The sequence below is a fragment of the Pleurodeles waltl genome, chromosome 6 (genome assembly GCF_031143425.1).
Source record: "Pleurodeles waltl isolate 20211129_DDA chromosome 6, aPleWal1.hap1.20221129, whole genome shotgun sequence".
Classification (NCBI taxonomy): domain Eukaryota; kingdom Metazoa; phylum Chordata; class Amphibia; order Caudata; family Salamandridae; genus Pleurodeles; species Pleurodeles waltl.
The window spans coordinates 327,175,768-327,200,930 of NC_090445.1; the positions used below are offsets into that span (position 1 = coordinate 327,175,768).

The window sequence follows — 25,163 nt, forward strand, 5'->3', positions numbered from 1 at the left end:
GGTGCTGGGGCCTGGTTAGCAGGGTACCCAGCACACTTTCAATCAAAACTTAGAATCAGCAAAAGCAAAAAGTTAGGGGGTAACCATGCCAAGGAGGCATTTCCTTACAGATGGGTAGTGGCTCCTGGACACTCCTGTGTGGACTGGACTCTGTACCCTTCTTTTGCAGGTCTCCTTCTGGAATCCACCGTTGGGTTCCACTGGACTGGTCCTGGTCTTAGCAGACTTCCGTTTCCATGTCCCCTTGTTAGTCTTTGGGAAGACCAGGTAACTACTTCTACTCTGGTCACTGGGGGGTCACCTAGGTACTCACCTCTTAGAGTCCCGAGTTCTCCTAACTCCCCTCTAACTATTTCACATTCTTGGGTGGTGGACCTCACTTAACATTCCACTAGTTTAGTATATAGTTTGGCCCTCCTATAGGGCCCTAGCTATTTTCTACTATTTCTTGACAATGCTTGTTATTCCTACTTGCTAATTCCTAAAATGTACTGTGTATATATATATATAGTGTGTTCTTATTTCCAGTTGGGCACAGCTACAAATAGAGAGCCCTAGACACCATCTCACTAACTAATGGGGGTTGCCTGGAGCTGGTATAAGGTGCAAACACCATAGGTGTCCATCACACATCAGGCAAGCTTCCTACAAGTGGTATTCCATCCAGCCTTCTATGGGGCCAAAACTCAGAGTGTCCAAGGAAAATCATGCAAGAATTAGTATATAAGCCACAGTTTTCTCCATTTCTCAAAAAAAAAAAAATCATAATCCCTTTTATTCCCCCTCCAAAGTTACTGAGCCTCTGGTAAAGGTACACCTAGGAGAGGGAAATAATGGACATTTTTGCGAGCCAGTTATAATAAAGACTTAGGTTATGCCACTCGTAATCAGGCTTATTACTCCCGTTGCCGGAGCAAGTCTCATTTTTTATCTGAGTTTTCAGGCACTATGGCCCATATTATAATTGGCAGCATTTCCCCAAAGTGAAACTCTGAGTGCAATTCACCACCCACATTTCTATGATGTCTGGTGTTGATAGGCCTGGAATTTCCAAGTTCACACATCCTGGATCTAATGATTCCTGTCTGGACATGGTTTAACTGGGTGCAGCTGCACCAGGTGAAACGCTTCAGGCATTAAAGAAACTCAGCACAACCTGATCCACTCCGAACCTCTACAGAAATAGCAGAGCTGGATACAGTGGTTCCTCGCCAAGTCAGGACCTGGGCTTACCAACCCCCTTTTCCCAAGCCCCTACCTCAGTAACGAGGCCAGCTACAAGGATACATCTTGCCATATCAAATGTCCTGCACCCCAGAGGCTGTGACCCCGGTCAGAGAGGGTCCCCACCAGACTTCCATCGTAACCCAGTATCCTCCACCTCAAAGTCCCCCTGCATGTGACTGAAGAGTAAAAGCCCAGGGCCACTGGCAGTCATAGTACAGGACTATGTAAACAACCCCACACAACACCTACTTACTCCTCTGCCTAAACAGCACAGTGGAGCAGAAAATGCCCCCCGCAATCCTGAAGCCTGTAATGCCCCATTCCCCCCACACCTCCCCGTGCCCTGAGCAGTCATAAATTTCTGGGAATTTGTGCGCTTTCTGTGGAAAAATACACAGAAAAGGGCTCTGTATTCCCAGGTATGTGGTATTATTAACAATATTCCCAATATTGGGCACAATACTAGCCAGAAATTTGTGAGGCAATGATTCTATTGCTGAGAAGATTGGTAATCGCACAGAAGATAATAGGTTGGAATCCTGCTTTCTGGTTTTCAATCTCCTCAAGCTCAAGACTCTGTGATTCGCCTTTGGCTAATCCTTCCTGCCATTGCTTGTCTATGTTGTACAGGATTTTCACTTAACTCTCCAGTAATACAAGCTTCTGGGTTCTACACTATTTTCCCCAAAAGTGAGACTGTAATACCTTCTCCTTGTACAACTTGTAGCCTCTCTGTTTTTCTTCATGGTTTCTTTATCCCATTGCTTCCTGGAGCTCAGCAAGTTAATTTTTGTTTCCCTCCCCAGGTGATTAAGCATCTTGGCGATATTGTGCGGATCTCCAGCCAGGTCCTTGGAACCAATGATTTAAAACCAGGTAAGAAGAGGTATTAGTAAATGGAGAGTCTTGCAACCAAGAAATATATCTATTGTCTTGCATTTTTATCTTTTATCCTCTTTGGTTTTAAGTTTGTGTTGTCAGTCATTCAACCAAATTGAGAAGATGCTTGGTTCTTTAAAGCTGAGAGCAACAACACTCACTGATGTCTGCTGTGGAGTAGTATTTTTTTTAGCGGGTTATATGCTTTAATTTCTCTAGCTTTGTATCCATTACAGATTGACATGCTTGTTCTATTTCTCTTGACTGGCTGCAAATTCTCTGTAGTGAATGTTAATCAGTGGTGGTAATAAATACTTAACCACTTGGCTGCTAGTCCTTTTTCCCCTGGAATGCTAAGCTATTTGGGGTACTTCTCACATTAGCCTTCATAACCTTTTCCACATAAGGTATCCACAAAAAATGTACGTCCTTTTTAAAAAAAAAATGTTTTATAACTTCGTGAGGTTTCTAAGAGGATGCAGGGTCTGAAGATTCCCCTAGAGGGCACTAAAAAAATAGCCAATCTAAAGTGAAATTTACATTTTTGGGGAAAAATAAGAAAATGTGCTGCAATTTCTTAAAAACTGCTTCAGCAAAATGTTTCCTGTGCTAAAATCGCCATCTTCCCAACTTTCTGGAGTAAGCAGACCTGAATCAAACATTGTTTACCACAGTTTTTGTATTCCAGTAGTCCATTTGTCCTCATTTTTACAGTTTCAGCCTGCTTGCAGTTAGTGGTGGAAGCTAGCGGAATACATGTGGTGGATTCGTGTAGGGAACTGAGTTATGGTTGCGCCACCCCTCTTTCCCCCTCCCACTTTCTGCAGTAGCCTCTCACTTTTGCCTGGTTTTTAGATGCAACTTTGACTGAAGTGCACTGGGTTCCTGCTAACCATGTCCCCAATGCCAGTGTCCCTTCCCTAAAACAATACAGCTGGTCACTTGATCCCCAGTTGACCAGGCCCTTCAGCCCCCTGTAAGTCCCTAATAATGGTACCCTCGGTACCTAGGGCATGGGTACTGAAAAGGGCCTTTCAGAGCAGCAGTACAGCTTGTGCCCCTCTGAGGGGCCCAACACCAACCTTATGCAGGCTGCCATTGCGAGCTGCGTAACAAGGTGTCCCAAAATTGAAAATACAACATGACACACAGCCTGTGTGCTATGTCCCCTTAACACTGCATGCAATATATGTAAGTCACCCCTCTAGCAGGCCTTAGAGCCCTAAGGCAGGGAGCATTATAGTACGTGAGGGCATGTCTGCATGAGCAGACATACCACTGCTATGTCTTTGTCGATTCTCAGACATAGTAAGTGCACAGGGAATCCATTTTAAATGCATGTGCTGGACACTGGTCATTATGAATTCCCCAGCTACTTGATAGCTTCTCTGAATCCTTGGATGTTTGGTATCAAACATCTCCGGATAATAAGCCCTCACTGGGCCCCAGAGATGGATTTATAAAAAAATGCACACGGAAGGCACCTTAGAGGTGCCGTTTGAAACCCTACTAATTACTAGTTGGCCTGACACACACGTTTCTCGCCCCCCACGGTGAGCCAGCATGTAGAAAAGAGCCCCTTCAGGCATGGTTACCCCCCCCTGACTCCCCCACACATTTTGCCTGATATCGATGCTGACTTGACTGTAAGTGTGCTGGGATCCTGCTAACCAGGCCCCAGCACCAGTGTTCTTTCCCAAAACTGTACCATTGTTTCCACAATTGGCACACCCCTGGCACACAGCTAAGTCCCTTGTAAACTGTACCATTTGTCAGCGACAGTCTCTAAGGGCTGCAGCATGTATTGTGCTACCCTAAGGGACCCCTCACCAAACACATGCCCACTGCCAGTGCAGCTTGTGTGTGCTGGTGGGGAGAAAATGACTGAGTCGACATGGCACTCCCCTCAAAGTGCCATGCCAACCTCACACTGCCTGTGGCATAGGTAAGTCACCCCTCTAGCAGGCCTAGCAGCCCTAAGGCAGGGTGCATAATACCACAGGTGAGGGCATAGCTGCATGAGCAATATGCCCCTACAGTGTCTAAGTCCATTTTTAGACATTGTAAGTGCAGTATGGCCCTCTGAGTACATGGGCTGGGAGTCTGTCATTACAAACTCCACAGCTCCAAGATGACTTCACTGAAGTCTGGTAAGTTTGGTATGTAGTAGAGACTTCTAGTTGCAAATTATTTACCTTTAAATTTCCCCAGGCGTCGGGTTTGATCCGGAGATTTTTCTTCGAGCAGTACCTCTGCGCGCCGTCAGAGGGAGATGGTTGACTCCGCGGGCATTGTTGGCATCATGCTTGCCGTGATGACGTCGCAGTCGTATATAGGTGCCACTCCGGCGCGCTGACGTCAGTAATTTTTTTTCTGCGCCAGCCTTCGTGCAGATCCGGAGAGAGCTACCTCAGTCATTTTTTGACTACGTTAACACTTGTCGAAGCTTTTGATGAGTTTGTGGATGTGTCGAGGGATGTCCCGCAAGACTGGATTCAAGCCCTGCTACTCCTGTCACCAAACCATGTCAGTGATGGATCCACACCTCGTATGTCTTTGGTGCCTGGAGTGCAATCATGACCCAAAGTCATCCTCCGAGTGTCAGGCCATGAACCCGAAAGCTTTGAGGGAGCGGTCCCTAAAGCTCATGGCGGCCCAACACTCAACTCTGGCACTCACGGTCCTGTTCGACAGAAAGGTCTCGAGACCAGCCGCGGAGTCACCACCACTCCTCGTCCTCCAAGTCATCAGGACATTCGGGTCACAAAAAGAAGTCGAAGAAGGACAAGCGCTCTTTGACTGAGCCCCGTCGATTGGATGATACGACGCAGGAAGAGCGTTGACTCTCTAGGCCTCAGTCAACGGAGCCTTTATCTGGGTCGGCTCTGCGCTTCCCCGACTTCCCGGGAGCCAGAGCCACCCCTGCCCAAATAAAGGAATTTTACAAGGCCATGCGCCTCATTTTTGGGCAATCCGACCCGCCTTTGGGTACAGGTGAGTTGGTTGAGGTTCCCTTGGTTTCAAAGACGTTGGTTTCGGCCACGGCTCCAGGGGGCCCCTCCGATCCAATCGTGGATCCGTCCCATCGCCGGTCGTGCCACTGCGACCTTCCCCGATGTCAGGTTAGATGTCAACGCTCCCGACATCGGTTGGGCCCACAACCGACGCCGATCCCATCCTCATACCCGACGACCTGGATCCTGAACGACGTTGATCAATGCTGATTCCGTTCTCTATGGGCTCTCCTGGGCCCAGGGTTGATCCAGACCCTTATTCTTGTGGGTATGGACAATGGGAGAGTATGGAGGTGACGCTGGACCCTTTAGACTCCCAGCCTGACTCCCAAATACACTGGATGCAGGATTTGGGTGATGCTAGAGGTCTAGACACCTCCCCTGACACTGGTATGCTCTATCCTACTAGCCTTTCTACGGCGGAGGGTGCTTCTTATTCCATGACGGTGAAAAGGGCGGCTGAGGTCCTGGACCTCGAGCTACCTTCTGTGGAGGATAGGCCTAACATCCTAACCGATGTTTCAGCCGGGGTCTTCCTCTTCCGAGCCCCTTCTACCCTTTAATGAAGCACTGACAGACGTCCTTTTGGGTACTTGGTCCAGACCCAGCACAGGGGCTCCTGTGAATAGGACAATTGCCCGCTGCCATCGGCCTGCTCCATCAGACCTGAAATTCCTCACCCAACACCCCAGGCCTGAGAGCCTTGTCATCCAGGCTTCTTCTTTCTCTGGACAGGGAATCAAAAATACTAAATAATTTGTAGAAGAAGTTGTTTTCTTCCAACAGTCTAGCGCTGCGGTCTGTGAACACCGCATGCCTTTTGTGCCGCTATTCCTATACTCCCTGGGATACGGTCGCGCAAGTGCTGCCTGCAGTTTCCGAGGAGGCCCGGACTGTCCTTTCCCAAGCCTTAACAGATGGGAGGGATTTGTTGTGGATTGGATACGACCAACTCTCTGGGCAGATCGGTTGTATCAACAGTGGTATTGAGATGCCACGCCTGGCTGAGAACATCTGGCTTTTCAGGGGAAGTCCAGCAATCTTTGATGGACATGCCCTTTGATGGCACACGCCTCTTTGGAGACAAGGTGGACTTGGCGCTCGAGCGCTTTAAGTATTCCCGAGCCACGGCACGGTCCCTTGGCCTCGCACCCGCACCTAGAGCCCAGCAGTCTGCATTTCATCCCTTTTGTGGCTACAGAAGAGGCACCCAACTGCATCCTTTCTCCCCTGGCCACCGACCCACGCATGCTGAACAGCCCCTGCGCGGCCGCTGGATCCCACGCTCCCGGGGATCAGGGAGCCAGCGGGTCACCCAGTCCACCCCCACCCCCTCTTCAGCCTCCAAGCCTTCCTAGTCCGCAGGTACATCAGGAGCCAGTGGGTGGCAGTATACGCCATCACCTGCCCCAATGGCAATCCATTACCTAGGACAGGTGGGTCCTCCAAATTGTCCGAAGGGGCTACTCCCTCCCCTTTGAAACTCCTCCTCCAGCCATGCCACCTTCATACAATCAGATATCAGAGGATCATATGGCGCTTCTCCGCGAGTAAGTCCAAGCCCTTTTGGCCAAAGGGGCTATACAGAGGGTTCCGTTGCCAGAAGTAGGTCGTGGTTGCTATTCCTGCTACGTTCTTGTTCCACAAAAGGACAAAGGTCTTTGGCCTATGTTAGATCTTCGGTCCCTCAATCTCTTTCTAAAAGAGGAGAAATTCAAAATGTTGCCATTGGCTCAGGTCCTATCTGCCCTGGATCCCGGAGACTGGATGGTAGCGTTGGACTTGCAAGATGCATACTTCCACAGTCCCGTCTTGCTGGCCCACAGACGTTACCTACGGTTCGTGGTAGATCACAAGCACTTTCAGTTTACCGTGCTCCCCTTTGGCCTTATCAGTGCCCCTCGGGTGTTCACGAAAGTGATGGTAGTGGTTGCAGCTCATCTGCGCAGGTTAGGGGTCCCAGTCTTCCCCTACCTCAACGATTGGCTGTTGAAGGCGAACTCGCCCCAGACAGTCGTCTCTCACCTCCAGACTACGGCGAACCTTTTGCATTTGCTGGGGTTCACTATCAATGTGGCAACCTGACTCCTTCTCAGAAACTCCCTTTATTCGGAGCTGTTCTGGATACAGTGCAGTTTCGGACATATCCTCCCGAAAAGCAATTCTAGGATATTCAGGCTATGATACCGATGTTTCAACCTCTGTACTGGATTTCGGTGAGAATGAGTCTGAGGCTGCTGGGCCTCATGGCCTCCTGCATCCTGCTGGTTCAAAATGCCAGATGGCATATGCGAGCTCTGCAGAGGGGCCTAAAGTTCCAGTGGGCGCAGCATCAGGGGAATCTCTCCGACAAGGTCCAGATCTCAGAAGGAACTACGACAGACCTGCAGTGGTGGTTAGCGAATAAGGATTGGGTCAAGGGCAGATCCATCTCTTTTCTTGTAAGGAAATGCCTCCTTCGCATGGTTACCCCCTGACTTTTTGCCTTTTGCTGATGCCAGTTATGATTGAAAGTGTGCTGGGATCCTGCTAACCAGGCCCCAGCACCAGTGTTCTTTCCCTAGACTGTACCTTTGCTTCCACAATTGGCACATCCCTTGCACTCAGATAAGTCCCTTGTAAATGGTACCCCTGGTACCAAGGGCCCTGATGCCAGGGAAGGTCTCTGAGGGCTGCAGCATGTCCTATGCCACCCTGGGGACCCCTCACTCAGCACATGCACACTGCCTCACAACTTGTATGTGCTGGTGGGGAGAAAATGACTAAGTCGGCATGGCACTCCCCTCAGAGTGCCATGCCAACCTCACACTGCCTGTGGCATTAGGTAGGTCATCCCTCTAGCAGGCCTTACAGCCCTAAGGCAGGGTGCACTATACCACAGGTGAAGGCATATGTGCATGAGCACTATGTCCCTACAGTGTCTAAGCAAAACCTTAGACATTGTAAGGGCAGGGTAGGCATAAAGAGTATATGGTCTGGGAGTTTGTCAAATACGAACTCCACCGTTCCATAATGGCTACACTGAAATTAGGGAAGTTTGCTATCAAACTTTTCAGCACAATAAATGCACACTGGCACCAGTGTGGAATTTATTGTAAAATATACCTTAGAGATGCCCCCTGAATACCAGTCCAACTCCTAGTGCTAGGCTGGCCAGTTTCTGCCAGCCTGCCTCAACCAGACAAGTTACTGGCCACATGGGGAGGGTACCTTTGTCAGTCTGTGGCCAGGAGCAAAGCCTGTACTAGGTGGAGGTGCTTCTCACCTCCCACTGCAGGAACTGTAACACCTGGTGGTGAGCCTCAAAGGCTCATGCCTTTTGTTACAGCACCCCAGTGCATCGCAGCTAGCCGCCCTTCCGGCCACTGCCCCCACTTTTGGCGGCAAGACTGGAGGAGAAAATGAGAAAAACAAGGAGGAGCCACCCACCAGTCAGAACAGCCCAAAGGTGTCCTGAGCTGAGGTGACTCCTGCTTTTAGAAATACTCCATCTTGAGATTGGAGGATTCCCCCAATAGTATTAGGGATGTGCCCCCCTCCCCTCAGGGAGGAGGCACAAAGAGGGTGTAGCCACCCTCCAGGACAGTAGCCATTGGCTACTGCCCCTCAGACCCCCAGGAAATCAGATTCCTGCAACCTCCCGAAGGTTTGCAAGCTCATTCCACCAGAGCTACTGCTGCTACCACTGCGCTAGCACGGGCCATTCCAGTCCTAGATATTTGTCAGGCAGCAACGTGGGCATCTTTGCACACTTTTACTAAGCACTACTGCCTAGACAATCGGGTCTGAAGGGACGGCTACTTTGGCCGTTCGGTCCTGCTGGACGTTTTTGGTGTGATCTTGGTTCGCAGACCACCACCGGTGATGGTATTGCTTGGGTATCTATTCAAAGGTAAGGAATCTGCAACTAGAAGTCTCTTTCAGATATATGTTACTTACCTTCGGTAACTAAATATCCAGTAGAGACATTCTAGTTGCAGATTTCTTACCGACTCGCCCATCCTCCCTGCACTGCAAACTGATTTCTAGGGACAGGAACTTCACCTTAAGGGCCCTAATTTTGGCACACCACTCTGTGTTCTTCATGGTTCCGCACTACTGGCGTGGAAAGTTGTAAAAAGAAACTGACGTCTGCGCGCCTACTACAACTGCGACGTCATCACGGCGAGCACGACGCCTGCGGAGTCGACCAACGCCACCTGATGGCGCGCAGAGGTACTGCTCGAAGAAAAATCTCCCTATCCAGTCTGACACCTAGGGAAATTCAAAGGGAAATAATCTGTAACTAGAATATGACTCAACCAGATATTTTGTTACCGAAGGTAAGTAACTTGTACATCAAACTTCTTAGTACAATAAACCCACACTAATGCCAGTGTTGGATTTATTGTAAAATGCACACAGAGGTGAGTTCCAGAGTGACCCCCCTCCCCCCCCCAGCGACCAGGAGAGCAGAGCTAAGTACCTGGTTTTCCCCCAAAACCAACAGGAAGACTTTGTAACAGGATTAGGCAAGACTCAGACAAGACTGGAAGAACCCAAAGGTGGATCCTGACAGAAGAGGACCTGCAAAGGGAGAGGGCCAAGTCCAGTTGGAGTGTCTGGCTGTGGCAGGAGCCTCTACCCACCCTTCATGGATGCAGGACAAGGACGGTGGATGAAGAAAGTCAGCAGTGCAGCACAGGAGAAGAAGAGGAGTTTTCAGAAGTGATGCAAGTGATGTCCCACGTCAGTGGTTGTGATGCAGTCAGTCAGTGGTGCTGGAAAACCACCAACAAGCCTTGGCAAATGCAAGAGTCGGTGAAGAAGGTTTTGCAAGGCTGAAGAGGACCAGCAAGGCCCAGGCGACTAGACCCAAAGAGGGTAGTCCGGAGTGACCCTCAGCAGTTGGTTGAGTCACAAGAAGAGGAGGCAGCCCCCACGGGCAGCAGGCACAAGAGTCGCAGCGAGGCCCACTCAGCACACCTGAAGAAGAGTCCCATGTCACTGGAGCAGCAGGCAGGAGACTGTGCTTTGCAGGAAGGAGTGCTGGGGGCCGGGGCTACACGGAGCCTGAAGATCCCTTGGAAGAGGAACAAACAAGCCTTGGTAGCTGCAAAAGTCGCAGTGCACTGGGATACTGTCCTGCAAGGGATTACCATCTCCCAAGTTAGACAGCTGATAGAGAGGACCAAGGGGACCACTCCAGACCATCACCTGTGATGCAGGATCCACGCAGCGCCAGAGAACAGAAAATCCACGCAGCCGCTCGTCGTTGCAGTTGGTACCTGCGGATGCAGGGGAGTGACGCTTTCACACCAAGGGAGATTCATTCGTACTTCTTGTGCAAGCTGAAGACTCGTCCCCCTCAGAGGATGCACGGCCGGGGAAATGTTGCAGTTGCTGGAAGGAGCCAGAGAAACAATGTTGCTGAGCGGAGTCGTTGCTGATTGTTGATTCCTGAAGGGTCCAGTTGCAGTTCCAGTGGCCTGAAGATGAAGTAAACAATGCAGAGGAGTTCTGCTGGAATCTTGCATGTCGAATCTGAGGACCCACCCGAGAGGGATTGGTCAACTAGCAGGGTGACCACCTATCAGGAGGAGGCTGTGGCATCACCTACCTGACGTTGCCACTCATATGCTCCCAGGGGCCTCTGCCCACCTTGGATTCAAGATGGCAGAATCAAGTGGCCACCTGCAGGAGCTCTTGCACCACCCCTGGGATGGTGATGGACAGGGGAGTGGTCACTCCCTTTTCCATTGTCCAGTTTCGCTCCAGAGCAGGGACTGGGGGTGCCTGAACTGGTGCAAACCGGTTTATGCAAGCAGGGCACCAAATGTGCCCTTCAAAGCATATTGTTGGCTTGGGGAGACAACCCCTCCCAAGCCATGTAACCCCTCTCTCCAAGGTAGGGGGTGTTACCTCCCTCTCCCAAAAGAAATCCTTTGTTCTGCCTTCCTCTGTCTGAGCTCGTCAAGCAGCAGGAGGGCAGAAACCTGTCTGAGGGGTGGCAGCAGTGCGGAGTGCCTGGAAAACCCCAGAAGGCTAGTTTGAGCAATGCTGGGGGTCCTCTGAGGAGCTCCCAGAGTGCATGGAATCATACAACCAATACTGGTGACAGTATTGGGATATGATTCCAACATGTTTGATACCAAACATGCCCAGGTTCCGAGTTACCATTATGTAAGTGGACACAGGTAAAATGGCTTCCCCGCACTTACGAAGTCCAGTTTAATGGAGCTGGTGTTCGTAGGGGCACTTCTTCTTTTTCTTCAGGGTCGCCATCACACACGGGTACCTGCACCCTGCCCTCTGGGCAAGGAGGCCCTACCATAGGGGATGACTTACAGTGACCTGGTGCAGTGACCTGTATTGAAAGGGTGCATGCACCTTTTCACGCAGACTGCAGTGGCAGGCCTGCAGACCCATTTTGCATGGGTTCCCAGGGGTGGCACAAAACATGCTGCAGCCCATGGGTAACCCATGGTGCCCCAGTTCCCTGGGTACCTAGGTACCATATATTAGCGACTTACATGGGGACACCCATATGCCAATTGTGGGGTGTGCAAAGTCCTAAGCAACCAAATTTAGAGGGAGAGAGCACAATCATTTGGATCCTGGTTAGCAGGATCCCAGTGAAAACAGTCAAAACACACTGGCAGCAGGCAAAAAGTGGGGGTAACCGTAGTAAAAAAGTGTACTTTCCCTACAGTGAGCATAGCCCTAACCGTATTGGTGTAATTAATTCCACACAAGATTGAGGATTTTTAAAAGTAGTGTCCATTTCAGCTCATCCACCATAGAGGCGGGACTGGCATGAAGTGGGCACTCCTAATTTAACTATATTTTTTTGCCAGTCCATGCATCAAAAGTGGAGTCAGGAACTGGGGGTCGGCCCTCTCTGCCATTTGGGCAGGCCTGGGTCGTGTTTTAAAGGCAGCAAGGCCTTTGAAACTCCGCACCCTGGAATGTCCATTCTGTCTGGGAGAGGAGTTCACACCTCTGCCTAGAACAGGCCTTTGTTCTGAGCCCTCATGAGCATTGGTTCTCACCTCAGGGTGCTCAAACTTTGTCTAAGGTGGTTGCACTGGTTTTCCATTGATTGGTTGACCAGTCATTGCCCACACTAGGAGTTGGTAGGTTTTCAGGGGGCACTTCAGTGAAGCCATCATGTAGCTGGGGAAGTCGTAATGACCAGTGTCCAGCACATGTACTTAAAATTGCTTCCTTGCTCACTTAGTATGTTGAGAAGCAACTAAGACATAGCAGGGGCAAACCTGCTGATGCAGGCATGCCCTCACGTGTAATATAGTGCACCTTGCCATTAGGGCTGGAAGGCCTGCTTAGAGGGGTGACTTACGTATGTTGCATGCAGGGTAAAAGGGGACAGGACATACAGGCCATGTTGTGTTTTCATTTTAGTTCTACACCAATACACACAGCCTGCGACAGCAGCACTGTATGCACTTAGTGAGAGGGTCCCTGAGGGTGACACAATTCGTGCTGCAACACTCAGGGGCCTTCCTTTAGTACACCATGCCCTATGTACGAGGGGTACCATTTATTAGGGACTTACAGTGCTAATTAAAGGTTTGCCAATTGGGAAAAACAACTTTGCAGTTTAGGGGAAATAGATATGGCACTAGGGACCTGTTTATCAGGGTCCCAGTGCACTTTCAGTCACAATTGCACCAGAAACCAGGCTAAAAGTGGGGAGGTGGCCAGATCAAAAGATGCACTTTACTACATGACCTCCTCCGAAACAAAAGAGGATGAAGCTATCCCTTCCCAGGAGAGTCGTCGTCCTCTTCTAAGTGGAAGAACCCAGAAAGGCCATCTGCATTGCCATGGTCATTCCCAGGTCTGTGGGCCACTGTAAAGTCCATTCCCTATAGGGAGATGGACTAGCTGAACAGTTTGGGGTTTTCACCTCTCATTTACATTAGCCATCTTAGAGACCTGTGGTCAGTCTGAACTAGGAAGTGAAAACCATAGAAGTGTGGCCTCAGCTTCATCAGGGATCAAACCACAGGGAAGGCTTCCCTCTCAATGGCACTCCCAATGCTGCTCTTGGGGAGTTAAACTCCTGCTAATGAAAGAAACAAATTAGTCATGGCCATCATCCTTGATTTGGGACAGGGATGGCTCCTATCCCATGTTCACAGGCTTCGGTCTGCTCACTGAACTGCTTAGTGTAATCTAGAGCTTTTAGAGCAGTTGCTGAGCACATAGCTTCCTTCAGGATGTCAAATGCCTTTTTGACAGATTACTGTCCATTCTTCCTTTTTTGGCATCTTTTTAGATATGAGTTCTATGAGGGATGACAGTATTGTACCATTGCCCTTCAGAAATCCTTTGTAATACCCAGTCAAGTCAAGGAATTCCCTGACTTTGATCTGGGTTGTTGGAACTTCCCAGTCCAGAAAGCCTGGATCTTGAGTTGAGTGGTTGAACTTGGCCCCCACCTAAGAGGTGTCCCAAGTATACAAACTCACCGTGCCCCATCTGGCTCTTGCTTGCCTTGATAGTGAGGCCTGCACTTTTCAGAGCCTCAAGGACCTTTCTGAGGTGGATCAGGTGATCCTGCCAGGTAGAGCTGAAGTCAGCAATAACATCTAGAGATGCTGCACTAAAGTCTTCTAACCCAGCAAGGATGTTGTCCACCAACCTCTGGAAGGTGGCAGGGTCATTTTTCAGACCAAAGGGCAGAACAGTGAACTGATAATGCCCATCTGGAGTGGAGAATGCAGATCTTTCTTTTGCTTCTGGAGTCAGGCCTATCTGCCAGTACCCTGATGTGAGTTCTAAAGTACTCCAATATTTGGCGGCTCCCAATCTGTCAGTGAATTCATCTGCTTTTGGAATTGGTTGGGCATCTGTCATGCTCACTGCATTAACACCCCTTTAGTCCCCACAGAACCTCTTCTCTTTCTTTCCACCCTGGGAATGCGGTTTGGGGACTAACACGACTGGACGGACCAAGGGGCTCTCTGACTGCTCAGTGACTCCCAATTCTAGCATCTTGCTGACTTCAACTTTGATGCGCTCCTTGACATGGGCAGATTGTCTTTATATTTTGTTTGTGACAGGTAAACTGTCTCCAGTGTCCACATCATGGGTACATAAGGTAGTTCTGCTACGTGTCAAAGAGAAGAGTTCAGCAAACTCATGCAATACCTGTCTATAGTCAGTCTGCTGCTGGTCAGAGAGGTTGTCTGAAAAGAGTACTTCTTCAACTGAGCCATCCTTGGGATTGCTGGAGAGGAGATTAGGGAGAGACTCACTCCCAATTTCCTGTCCCTCATCTGTGGCCATCTCAGCTCTGTCATTGTAGGGTTTTAGGCGCTTTATACGGATTACCCTCCTGAGTTTCCTGAAACTTGTAAAGGTGACTTCCTTCTTCTTTTCTAGGATGGGGTAGGGACCACTCCACTTACCTTGGAGGGCCCTAGGACCCAAAGGCTCCAACACCCATTCTTTCTTCCCAGCTTGGTATACAACCAGTACAGCTTTTTGGGCAAACCAGAGCTTCTGTAGCTCTTGGCTGGCCTCAATGTATTTGTTTGCTTATTTTCATGTACTCAACGATCCTTGAACAAAGGCAAAGCACATAATCCACTTTGTCCTGCTTGGGCTTTCTTAGGCCTCTGCCTTCTTTCCTTCACAAGGCGAAGTGGTACTCTAACATGATGCCCAAACAAAAGTTAAAGTTGAGCACTCTATTCATATCTCCATCAGCCAATCCATGTCCCCCTGACACACCCACCCACCACCCATGGCCCCCCCCCCCCCTCCAACCCTGCCACCTCCCTGCAAAACAGCACCGCTTAACAGCCAAATAGTCAAGGTAGAGCAGCAATGTCCGGATATCTCCCTGGAGTATCAATTTCAGAGTACCTATTATGGGAGAGAATAGGTTGCGTCGGTAAGTGTTCCATTTTCCCCGTATTGTAAACTATTTTCCTCTACTTTTGTAGACCTCCCTCTCTGCCATCATACACCAATCCATATCACATTTCCAGTCCGGTAGAAAAGGTGTCCGTACTGTTCTCCATTTACAAGCAATTTTACATTTAGCAATCATTAGTTCCAGTGTCACCCAAAGCTTATCCAGATCCATCACATCCCATATGTTGATAAGACACCATTTAGCTGATAGTTCCATCTTGCCTCCACACACCTCATTTAGGCAGTTAACTACCTGCTCCCAATACGTTTGTAGTAGTGGGCATCTCCAAATCACATGAAAGTAGGATCCCTGTCCCGCACATCCCCATGGGCATGCTGGAGTGGCCACTCTGCCCATTTTAGCCAAGATGGTATAAGAGTAATAAACTCAATACAGAATCTTCATCTGTACAAGGAGGAATCTTAATCTGATGGCCACTTCCCTTGGATAAGCTAGAGCCTCAGCCCATTCATCATCCTCAAAACCCTGAAGGTCCTGCGCACACCGTTCCTGAAGACTATTTGTGTGTCTTGGGAGTTATTGCGAATCTTACAATAGGTGAATGAGATTTCTTTCTTGGACAAGAGGCTGTCGAGTAGTCTGTCCTCAAGTGGAGAAGAGTCAGGGTGGTCACTATCCCTGGGCAGCGCGTGTTTCAGTGTGTGCTGTATTTTTAGATACATATAGTATTTTGTGGGTGCTAATTGATGTTCCTTCTGAGACAGCGAAGGTGATCATGCCGTCTGAGGTCCAGAGAGCTCCAACTAAAGTTAGTCCTATCAAGTCCCATTTGTGGAACCCTGGCTGGGTTGCACAAGTGCCTAATTGCGCAGCTTCCCATAGTTGCATGACCTTCATGATCTTGTCATTCCAACCCAGGACCTTCTGTATGGTGCACCAAAGTGCAAGGGTCACTGCAGTAGGTTTAGGGAGGGACATCACACAGGTGTTAATGTAAAGTGTTCTAAGATACCCCCCTGGGAGCATATTATGCCTATCCATCCAAACAGCTGGCTCTTCCTCTGTACTGGTTACAGTCTTGCTCTTAGTTCCAGCGAAAAACATCAGTGGTTCCGCTGTCCAGGTTGCAGAAGTGTCTTGCAGAGGAGAATTGCAGATGGTTCCTGAAGTCTTGCAGATGAATCTAGGGTCCGACCCTCATGGACTTGCGTTGAAAGTATTCCTTCCCTCTCTGAAAGGGAAAGTGGTGCAGGTGTTCATGGACAACACTACTGCCATGTGGTACTCCAACAAACAAGGTGGGGTAGGGTCCTGGACCCTATGTCAGGAGGCACTGCGCCTCTGGACATGGCTGGAAGATCACAGCATTACCCTGATGGTTCAACATCTGGCGGGCTCTCTCAACGCCAGAGCAGACGAACTCAGCCGCCGACACACTGTCGATCACGGATGGCATCTCCATCCAGAGGTGGCGCCAGGTCTCTTTCTCAAGTGGGGAGAGCCTTGGTTAGATCTGTTCGCCTCCGCAGAGAACGCACAGTGTCAGCTATTTTGCGCGTTGGAGTTTCCAAGGTGGCACTCGTTCAGAGACGCTTTTCGTCTCTAGTGGAACTCCGGCCTCCTTTACGCCTTCCTGCCTATCCCTCTTCTGTCCAGAGTTCTCAAGAAGATCAACAGCGACCGGGCCCAAGTTATCTTGGTGGCTCCGGACTGGGCTCGAAGAGTGTGGTATCCAGAGCTACTGAGCATGTCCATCGATCCTCCACTGTGTCTGCCTCTTTGGGCGGATCTTCTGTCGCAGCAGCAGGGGACGGTCCTCCACCCAAACCTGTCCAACCTCCGCCTTCATGCGTGGCGATTGAGCGGCAACAGTTGATGGCATTTGCCCTTCAACCCGAAGTCTGCAATGTTATCTTGGCATCCAGGCGTCCCTCTTTGTTGGCTATGTGGGTGCGAAGAAAGGGAAGGCGGTGCAGAAACGTACCATCTCTCGATGGGTGCTTCTTTGCATCAAAATGTACTACGCTTTGGCGTTAAAAACAACCTCCTGACAGCTTGCGGGCTCATTCGACCAGGGCCACTGCTGCATCCACTGCGTTAGCACGTGGAGTTCCTGTCCTGGATATCTGTCAGGCAGCTACGTGGGCATCTCTGCACACGTTTCCTAAGCATTACTGGCTGGACAGTCAGGTCTGTCGGGACTGCTACTTTGGTCGTTCGGTCCTGCAGGACTTTGTAGTATGATCTTAGTTCGCAGCCCACCACCGAGGATGGCATTGCTTGGGTATCTATTCTAAGGTATGGAATCTTCAACTAAAAGTCTCTGTCAGATGTACAAGTTACTTATCTTCGGTAACAAAATATTTGGTAGAGACATATTCTAGTTGCAGGTTCCTTACCACCCACCCATCCTCCCCGTTTGCGAACTGATTTCTAGGGACAGGGATTCCCCCTTTTCAGGTCCTTAGCTCTGGCGCCTCAATATCAGTGTTCTTAGCGGCTCTGCGCTCTGGCGTGGAAAGTCGTTAAAAGAAACTGATGTCACTGTGCGAGGGCGGCATCTATGTACTACTCCCGACATCATCACAGCGACCACGACGCCTACACCGCCTGTGGAGTCGACCAAAGCCACCTACCGACGCACAAGTGTATTGCTCGAAGAAAAAATCTCCGGATCCCGACTGATGCCTGGGGGAAAATTCTAAGGTAAGGAATCTGTGTAGGAAGTTGGCTCTGTATGTACTTTTTCAAAGTAAGAAATAGCATGCACAGAGTCCAAGGGTTCCCCTTAGATGTAAGATAGTGGCAAAAAGAGAGAATTCCAATGCTCTTTTTTTGTGGTAGTGTGGTCGAGCAGTAGGCTTATCAGAGGGTAGTGTTAAGCATTTGTTGTACACACACAGGCAATAAATGAGGAACACACACTCAGACAATTCCAGGCCAATAGGTTTTTATATAGAAAAATATATTTTCTTAGTTTATTTTAAGAACCACAGGTTCAAGATTTACAAACAATACTTTAAATGAAAGGTATTTCACTCAGGTATCTTAGGAACTTTGAATCATCACAATAGTATGTACAGTTGTGGCACAAATGGCAATAAGCTATTTTAAAAATGTACACAGTGCAAAAATCAACAGTTCCTGGGGGAGGTAAGTATTTGTTATGTTCACAGGTAAGTAAAGCACTTACAGTGTTCAAAGTTGGGTCCAAGGTAGCCCACCGTTGGGGGTTCAGGGCAACCCCAAAGTTACCACACCAGCAGCTCAGGTCCGGTCAGGTGCAGAGGTCAAAGTGGTGCCCCAAAACACATAGGCTTCAATGGAGATAGAGGTGCCCCGGTTCCAGTCTGCCAGCAGGTAAGTACCCACAACTTCGGAGGGCAAACCAGGGGGGTTTTGTAGGGCACCAGGGGGGACACAAGTCAGCACAGAAAGTACACCCTCAGCGGCACGGGGTGGCCGGGTGCAGAGTGCAAACAGGCGTTGGGTTTGCAATAGGTTCCAATTGGAGACCCAGGGGTCTCTTCAGCTATGCAGGCAAGGGGGGGAGCTCCTTGGGGTAGCCACCACCTGTGCTAGCGAGAGGGCCACCTGGGGGTCACTCCTGCACTGGAGGTCGGATCCTTCAGGTCCTCGGGGCTGCGGGTGCAGTGGGTTTTCCAGGCATCGGGTTCTTTGAAGCAGGCAGTCGCGGTCAGGGGGAGTCTCTGGATTCCCTCTGCAGGCGTCGCTGTGGGGGATCATGGGGGTCAACTCTGGATACTCACGGGCTCACAGTCGCCGTGGAGTCCTCCCTGTAGTGTTGTTTTTCCGCAGGTCGAGCCGGGGGCGTCGTGTGCAGAGTGGAAAGTCTCACGCTTCTGGCAGGAAACATGTGGTCTTTAAAAGTTGCTTCTTTGTTGCAAAGTTGCAGTTTCTTTGGAACAGGGCCGCTGTCCTCAGGAGTTCTTGGTCCTTTTAGATGCAGGGTAGTCCTCTGAGGCTTCAGAGGTCGCTGGACCCTGGGGGACGCGTCGCTGTTGCAGTTTTTCTTGAAGTGGGGAGACAGGCCGGTAGGGCTGGGGCCAAAGCTGTTAGTGTCTCCGTCTTCTCTGCAGGGCTTCAGGTCAGCAGTCCTTCTTCTTCAGGTTGCAGGAATCTATCTTCCTTGGTTCTGGGGGCCCCTAAATACTCAATTTAGGGGTGTGTTTAGGTCTGGGAGGTTAGTAGCCAATGGCTACTAACCTGGTGGGTGGCTACACCCTCTTTGTGCCTCCCCCCGGTGTGGATGGGGTCACATCCCTAATCCTATTGGGGGAATCCTCCATCTGCAAGATGTAGGATTTCTAAAAGTCAGTCACCTCACCTCAGGACACCTGGCCAGTGACTCCTTATCTTTCTCATTATCTCCTCCGGCCTTGCCGCCAAAAGTGGGGGCTGTGGCCGGAGGGGCGGGCATCTCCACTAGCTGGGATGCCCTGTGGCACTGTAACAAAGGGGGTGAGCCAGGTGTTACAGTTCCTGCAGGGTGAGGTGAGAAGCACCTCCACCCAGTACAGGCTTTGTTACTGGCCACAGAGTGACAAAGGCACTCTCCCCATGTGGTCAGCAACATGTCTGGTGTGTGGCAGGCTGGCAAAAACTAGTCAGCCCACACTGGAGGTTGGGTATGTTTTCAGTGGGTGTATTTCACAATAAAATGTGCACTGGCATCAGTGTGCATTTATTGTGCTGAGAAGTTTGATACCAAACTTCCCAGTTTTCAGTGTAGCCATTTTGGTGCTGTGGAGTTTGTGTATGACAGACTCCCAGACCATATACTCTTATGGCTACCCTGCACTTACACTGTCTAAGGTTTTGCTTAGACACTGTAGGGGCATAGTGCTCATGCACCTATGCCCTCACCTGTGGTATAGTGCACCCTGCCTTAGGGCTGCAAGGCCTGCTAGAGGGGTGACTTACCTATGCCATAGGCAGTGTGCAGGTGCTGAGTGAGGGGTCCCCAGGGTGGCATAAGACATGCTGCAGCCCTTAGAGTCCTTCCCTGGCATCAGGGCCCTAGGTACCAGGGGTACCACTTACAAGGGACTTACCTGGATGCCAGGGTGTGCCAATTGTGGAGACAAAGGTACAGTTTAGGGAAAGAACACTGGTGCTGGGTCCTGGTTAGCAGGCCTCATCACACTTTGAAATCATAACTTGGCATCAGCAAAGGCAAAATGTCAGGGGGTAACCATGCCAAGGATGCATTTCCTTACAATCTGCAAATAGAATATGTCTCTACCAGATATTTCATTACCGAAGATAAGTAACTTAAGTAAATGTACTGGACACTGGTCAATATGAGTTTCACAGCTACATGATGGCCACTCTGAACCCTGGGTTGTTTGGTATTAAACAACTCAGAATGATAAATCCAAACTGGTAACAATTTTGGATTTATTATAAAATGTGCCCAGGGGTCACCTTAGAGGTGCCCCCTGCAAAAGGTAACTACCCTGGCATGGTTGCTGAGTGATCCTGACCAGCCTGCCACTACGAGACACAAATCTGTACCCCTGGGGTGAGGGCTTCTGCCCTCTGGGATATAAAACAAAGCCCTTCCTGGGTGGAGGTGCTAACACCCCCTCCCTCAGCAATGTGCACTCCCCTGTTGGCGAGCTTCAAAGGGCTTCCTGCCTTTGAAACTCAACCTCCACCCCTGCTCTAGCAGGAGATGGCCACCTTGTTGCAAACCTCCACTTTTGGCGGGAGCAACGGTGGGAATTTGAAACCTAAGACAGGAGGAGTGGCCCTACCTAGCATGCACTACTCCTAAGGTGTTGCATGCGAGGTGGGCTCTCCATTTCATTTCCGTCCATCTTAGATGGAAGGAAAATAGCCAGTCAGGTGTAGGGTCATGACATCAGCCCACCTGAAGTGGCCACTTAGTGGGCGTAGCCACCCTCAGGTAGATGACCCATTGGTCACTACCAGGTTCCCCCTAAAATGCCCATTAAATATAGTATTTAGTGGGCATCCCTAGACCAAGAACTCAGATTCTACGGACAGAAGAAGATTCAAAGGCATGAGAACTGTGGACCTGCTCCCCAAAGTCTTGGCGTCAAAACTTGCCTGCTGCACCCAGGACCCGACAATTGCTGCTGAGTAGTTGCTGGACAACTCTAAAAGAACCCTAGAGGACCTCTAGTCTTCGCAAATTGCCAGAGAACTCCCTTCAGGCTGGAGGTACCACTCTAAGTCCAAAAAGGACCCAGCAAGCCAGTGAGGTCCACTTCACTGACCGGACGCTAACTTCTGAAGCGGACGCCACAGCCAGGCCAAACATCACACCAATGATTGCAAGGACAAACCCTGCTAGTGTACTGTGTGTGATGGTAAAGCACCCTTTAGCACCTGAATCATACCAGTACCCTGGGTAGTGGTCACATGACTTCGGACACCAGGAAAAACAGTCCATTCGGGACTGAAAAAGTTACTGGAGGAAGCCCTAGTCGAGGGACTTGAAAAACAATCTGGATCTCCGGCCAGAGTGCCCCCGTTGTCGGGCAAACGACCCTTGAACTGACTTAGCTCCTGCTTCTGAGAACATCCTTGCGCACAGCTCCTGGATCACCGACCCCACCCCTTGCAACCTCGACACTCCAAGGGGACCCCCAGAATTCACCTTTAAACTTACCTTTGCATTGCTTTTCCAAGTGGTCCCTCACAGTGGCTCTGCACCAGCTCCAGAGACCTTTTCCCCGCTGCTCCTGTCGGAACCGGGAGCCACCTGGACCGAGACCAACCTGCAAAAGAATAACTTGGTAAACCTATTGTGTGATTTTATATGTATTTTTAAAAGGTTATCCTCCGTTGATGTCTACGGTGCGTAATTAATCACAAAGAGACTGTTTTCATTAAACTTCAGAAATTCATATCTCAAAAAGTACATAACCAATTCTGATGAACTTGGTCTTAAAATGTTATATAAAATCTGAAGTAATTTTATAAATCCGTCTTGAGTTATTCCTTTGAGCATGAGAGTTGCTAGATAGATGCTGTGAGTACCAAAAATGCTTTGCACTTCTCCAAGATTGGCCCAACTGTTCGACCAAGATAACATAAAATGTAGAGCACTGTAAACCAACTCCTGGTTGTCTGGACCCCCTGCACAGTGTGCCTAGCTTTGCACACTGCATAGAGGGCCAGCTTACTACAGAGAAAAATTCCTAACCCAAGTTTTTTCAGTTCTAGCTGATGTAAGTTTTTTAAAGTTTTTACTGTGAAGCTACAGGGACCTAACCAGGGCCCCAACAGTATTTTTAGGAATTTGGAAAAATACCCAATTAAAAAAGGCAATTTATCTAAATGCATTTTTTGGATTTACTTGTGTAAATCCAAGTGGCATTAGCAAATGCAAAGTTGCAAACCCCACCATTGTTCCACCAGTGTAGGAAGGTGGCTCTCTATATAGTGCACTAAATGAAGTACACTGTGCAGAGCCCAGTGGATCTCCAAAGGCTTGCAGAGGCAGAATTAGATAGGTCTGGTGCTCTCTCTGCGGTAGTGTGACCAAGCAGTTAGTTATCTAGGAGTTGTGTTAATCACTTGTACTCACAGATGCAATAAATGAGACACACATGCAAAAAATAAATCAGAGACCAAATTAGAAAAATAACATTTGCTTTTATACATGCTTTGAACCAAAGAACATTGCTATAAGATAAGCAGTTGTTACATTATCTTCAATGCTAACCATTGGGAGGAAAATAATGCAGTTTTGCTGGTAAGTACACGACTTACAAATGCAGTCTTTAGGTCAACGCCAGGCAAGGCTCAAAGTGGATACCAAGAGGGCTCCCCTAGCAGCACAGTGGCGGCCGGGTGCAGAGGTCAAATTTGGTGTTGGATGCCCAATGTTAACCTTTGGATACTGGAGTTGAACAAAGATGTGCTGCTCACAGGTGAGTAAAAGCGAAATCAGAGGTTAGTCTCCTGGGAGGGGGCCACAAGGCAGCGCCAATCTTTCACCCTCAGTGGCACAGGGGCATCCAGCTGCGGTGTGCCAACATAGCGTCAGACGCCTAGTGTTAACCAATGGAGATGGGGGTAACCGATGAAGTGCTGCTCACAAATGAGTAAAGCGGGGTCGATCTCCTGGAGTTGAGGTAAGTACAAGGGGGTCCAAAAGGCAGCACCAAACTTACACCCTCAGTGGCAAAGGGGCGGCCGGGTGCAGAGTGCCAACACAGCGTTGGGCACCCAGTGTTATCAATGGAGGAGGTAAGTTTCAGAAACGGGCTTCAGTCTTTGGACAGGAGGCTGAGCAAGGGCAACCCAGAGCTGCCCATGCAAGTAAAGATGTCAGGGTTTGTAGGGACACCGATGGTCCAGCTCTCCAAGCCCTAGGGACTCCGGGTGCAGGGGTTTCTTTCGGTGTCGGAAACAGCTTACCGGGCAGGTCGCAGTCGGGGAGAGCCCTCGGATTGAGGCTGCAGGCGTCACTGTGGAGTCTGGCAGGGGTCAGTCCACAGTGGACTGTTGTTAAGAAGCGCTGGGTAACCTTCACAGGACCGGTGGGCCACTTGAACTCGGGCTGTGGGTGTCAGGTGCAGAGGTGGATCCAGAGGCGGTTTCGCAGTTCCTCTCTTGGGCTTCTTCTTTGAAGTTAGTTTCTTTTGGACAGGTCCGCTGTGCAAAGCAGTTTTTGGTCTTTATCGAAGACAGGAGGTCCTCTCAAGGCTTTGGAGGTCGCAGGGCTATAGAACAAGTCATCTTGTGGGTGCAGGTTCTTCGAGGGCTGGAGACAGGCCGCTAGTGCTGGGGCCAAGTCAGTTGGTGTCTTCAGTCTTCTTTGCTGATGGGGCTTCTGTGGGGTCAGACTCAACAGGAATCTGAGTTCTATGGTTCCGGGGTGGCACCTAGATGCTGAATTTAGGGGCGTTACAGGGAGAGCCACTGGCCTACTCACCTTCAGGGTGATTACACCCTTCTTATGACCACTTCCTTTGGTAAGTAGGCATAGCCCTAACCCTATTGGGCTAATTCCTTCCACACAAGATGGATGAATTTTAAAAAGTAGTGTCCACTTTAGCTTATCAACCATCAGTATGGGACTGTCATGAAGTGGCCACTCCTCCTAATTTAACTAATTTGTTCACTAGTCCTGCTGCCAAAAGTGGGGTCAGGAATTGGCGGTCGGCCCTCTCTGCCTTTTGGAGAGGCCTAGCTTGCATTTCAAAGGTAGCAAGGCCTTTGAAGCTCCCAGCCCTGGAATGCCCATCTTGCCTGGGAGAGGAGGTCACACCTCTGCCAAGAGCAGACCTTTGTTCTGAGAACATTGGCTATCACCTCAGAGAGCCAGAACCATGTCTAAGGTGGCTGCACTGGTTTTGATTAGTCAGTGCCCATGCTAGGAATTTGTACATTTTTTTAGGGGCCACCTCTAAGATGTCCTATGAGACCATGTATTAATAAATCCATCACTGGATTCAGTGAGGGTTTATTAATACACGAAGTTTGATACCTGTTTTCAGTGAAGCCATCATGCAGCTGGGGAAGTCGTAATGACCAGTGTCCAGCACATGTACTTAAAATGGCTTCCCTGCTCACTTACTATGTCTGAGATTCAGCAAAGACATAGCAGGGGCATATCTACTCATGCAGGTATGCTCTCACATGTAATATAATGCATCCTGCCTTTAGGGCTGGAAGGCCTGCTACAGGGGTGACTTACTTATATAGCATGCATCGTGAAAGGGTACAGGGCACACAGGCTTTGTGCCATGTTGTTGGAGGCTGGCATTCACCTTTCCAGAAGCCCAACAACTCTTCAAATGAACATGTGACCTCCTTTATCCCAAGTCCACGACAACACCTGTCCAGAGACTGCACTACGTAGGAGCTACCATAGACAAGCTGCAGGGAAAAGTGTATCATTCAGAGGAACGATGTTTATCAATACTACAGAAGTGCTGCGTGCTCAAGACTATCCATCGCCTAACAGTGCACACAGTTTCCTCACTTCTAGGCCCCATGGCCTCCTGCATCTTCCTACTTCCCAGCGCTCGCCTCCACATGCGACCTCTCCAGAAGTGCCTGGAGGGCCAATGAAACCACCTGAAGGGAAACTGTGAAGACAATATCATTCTATCCACCCATGCAATCAAGTCCCTCACTTGGTGGTGCTC

The 25,163-nt window shown here is 49.6% G+C and overlaps 1 protein-coding gene across 1 annotated transcript in view; it reads left to right on the top strand.

Annotated features, from left to right (window-relative positions):
- The window catches only part of IPO4 (importin 4), a 1,872,953-nt gene that overhangs the window by 1,477,706 nt on the left and 370,084 nt on the right, over positions 1 to 25,163 (top strand). The window contains exon 29 of the mRNA XM_069238173.1: positions 2,034 to 2,103. Coding sequence (XP_069094274.1) covers positions 2,034 to 2,103 — 70 coding nt within the window. The remainder of the gene's footprint in view (positions 1 to 2,033; positions 2,104 to 25,163) is intronic.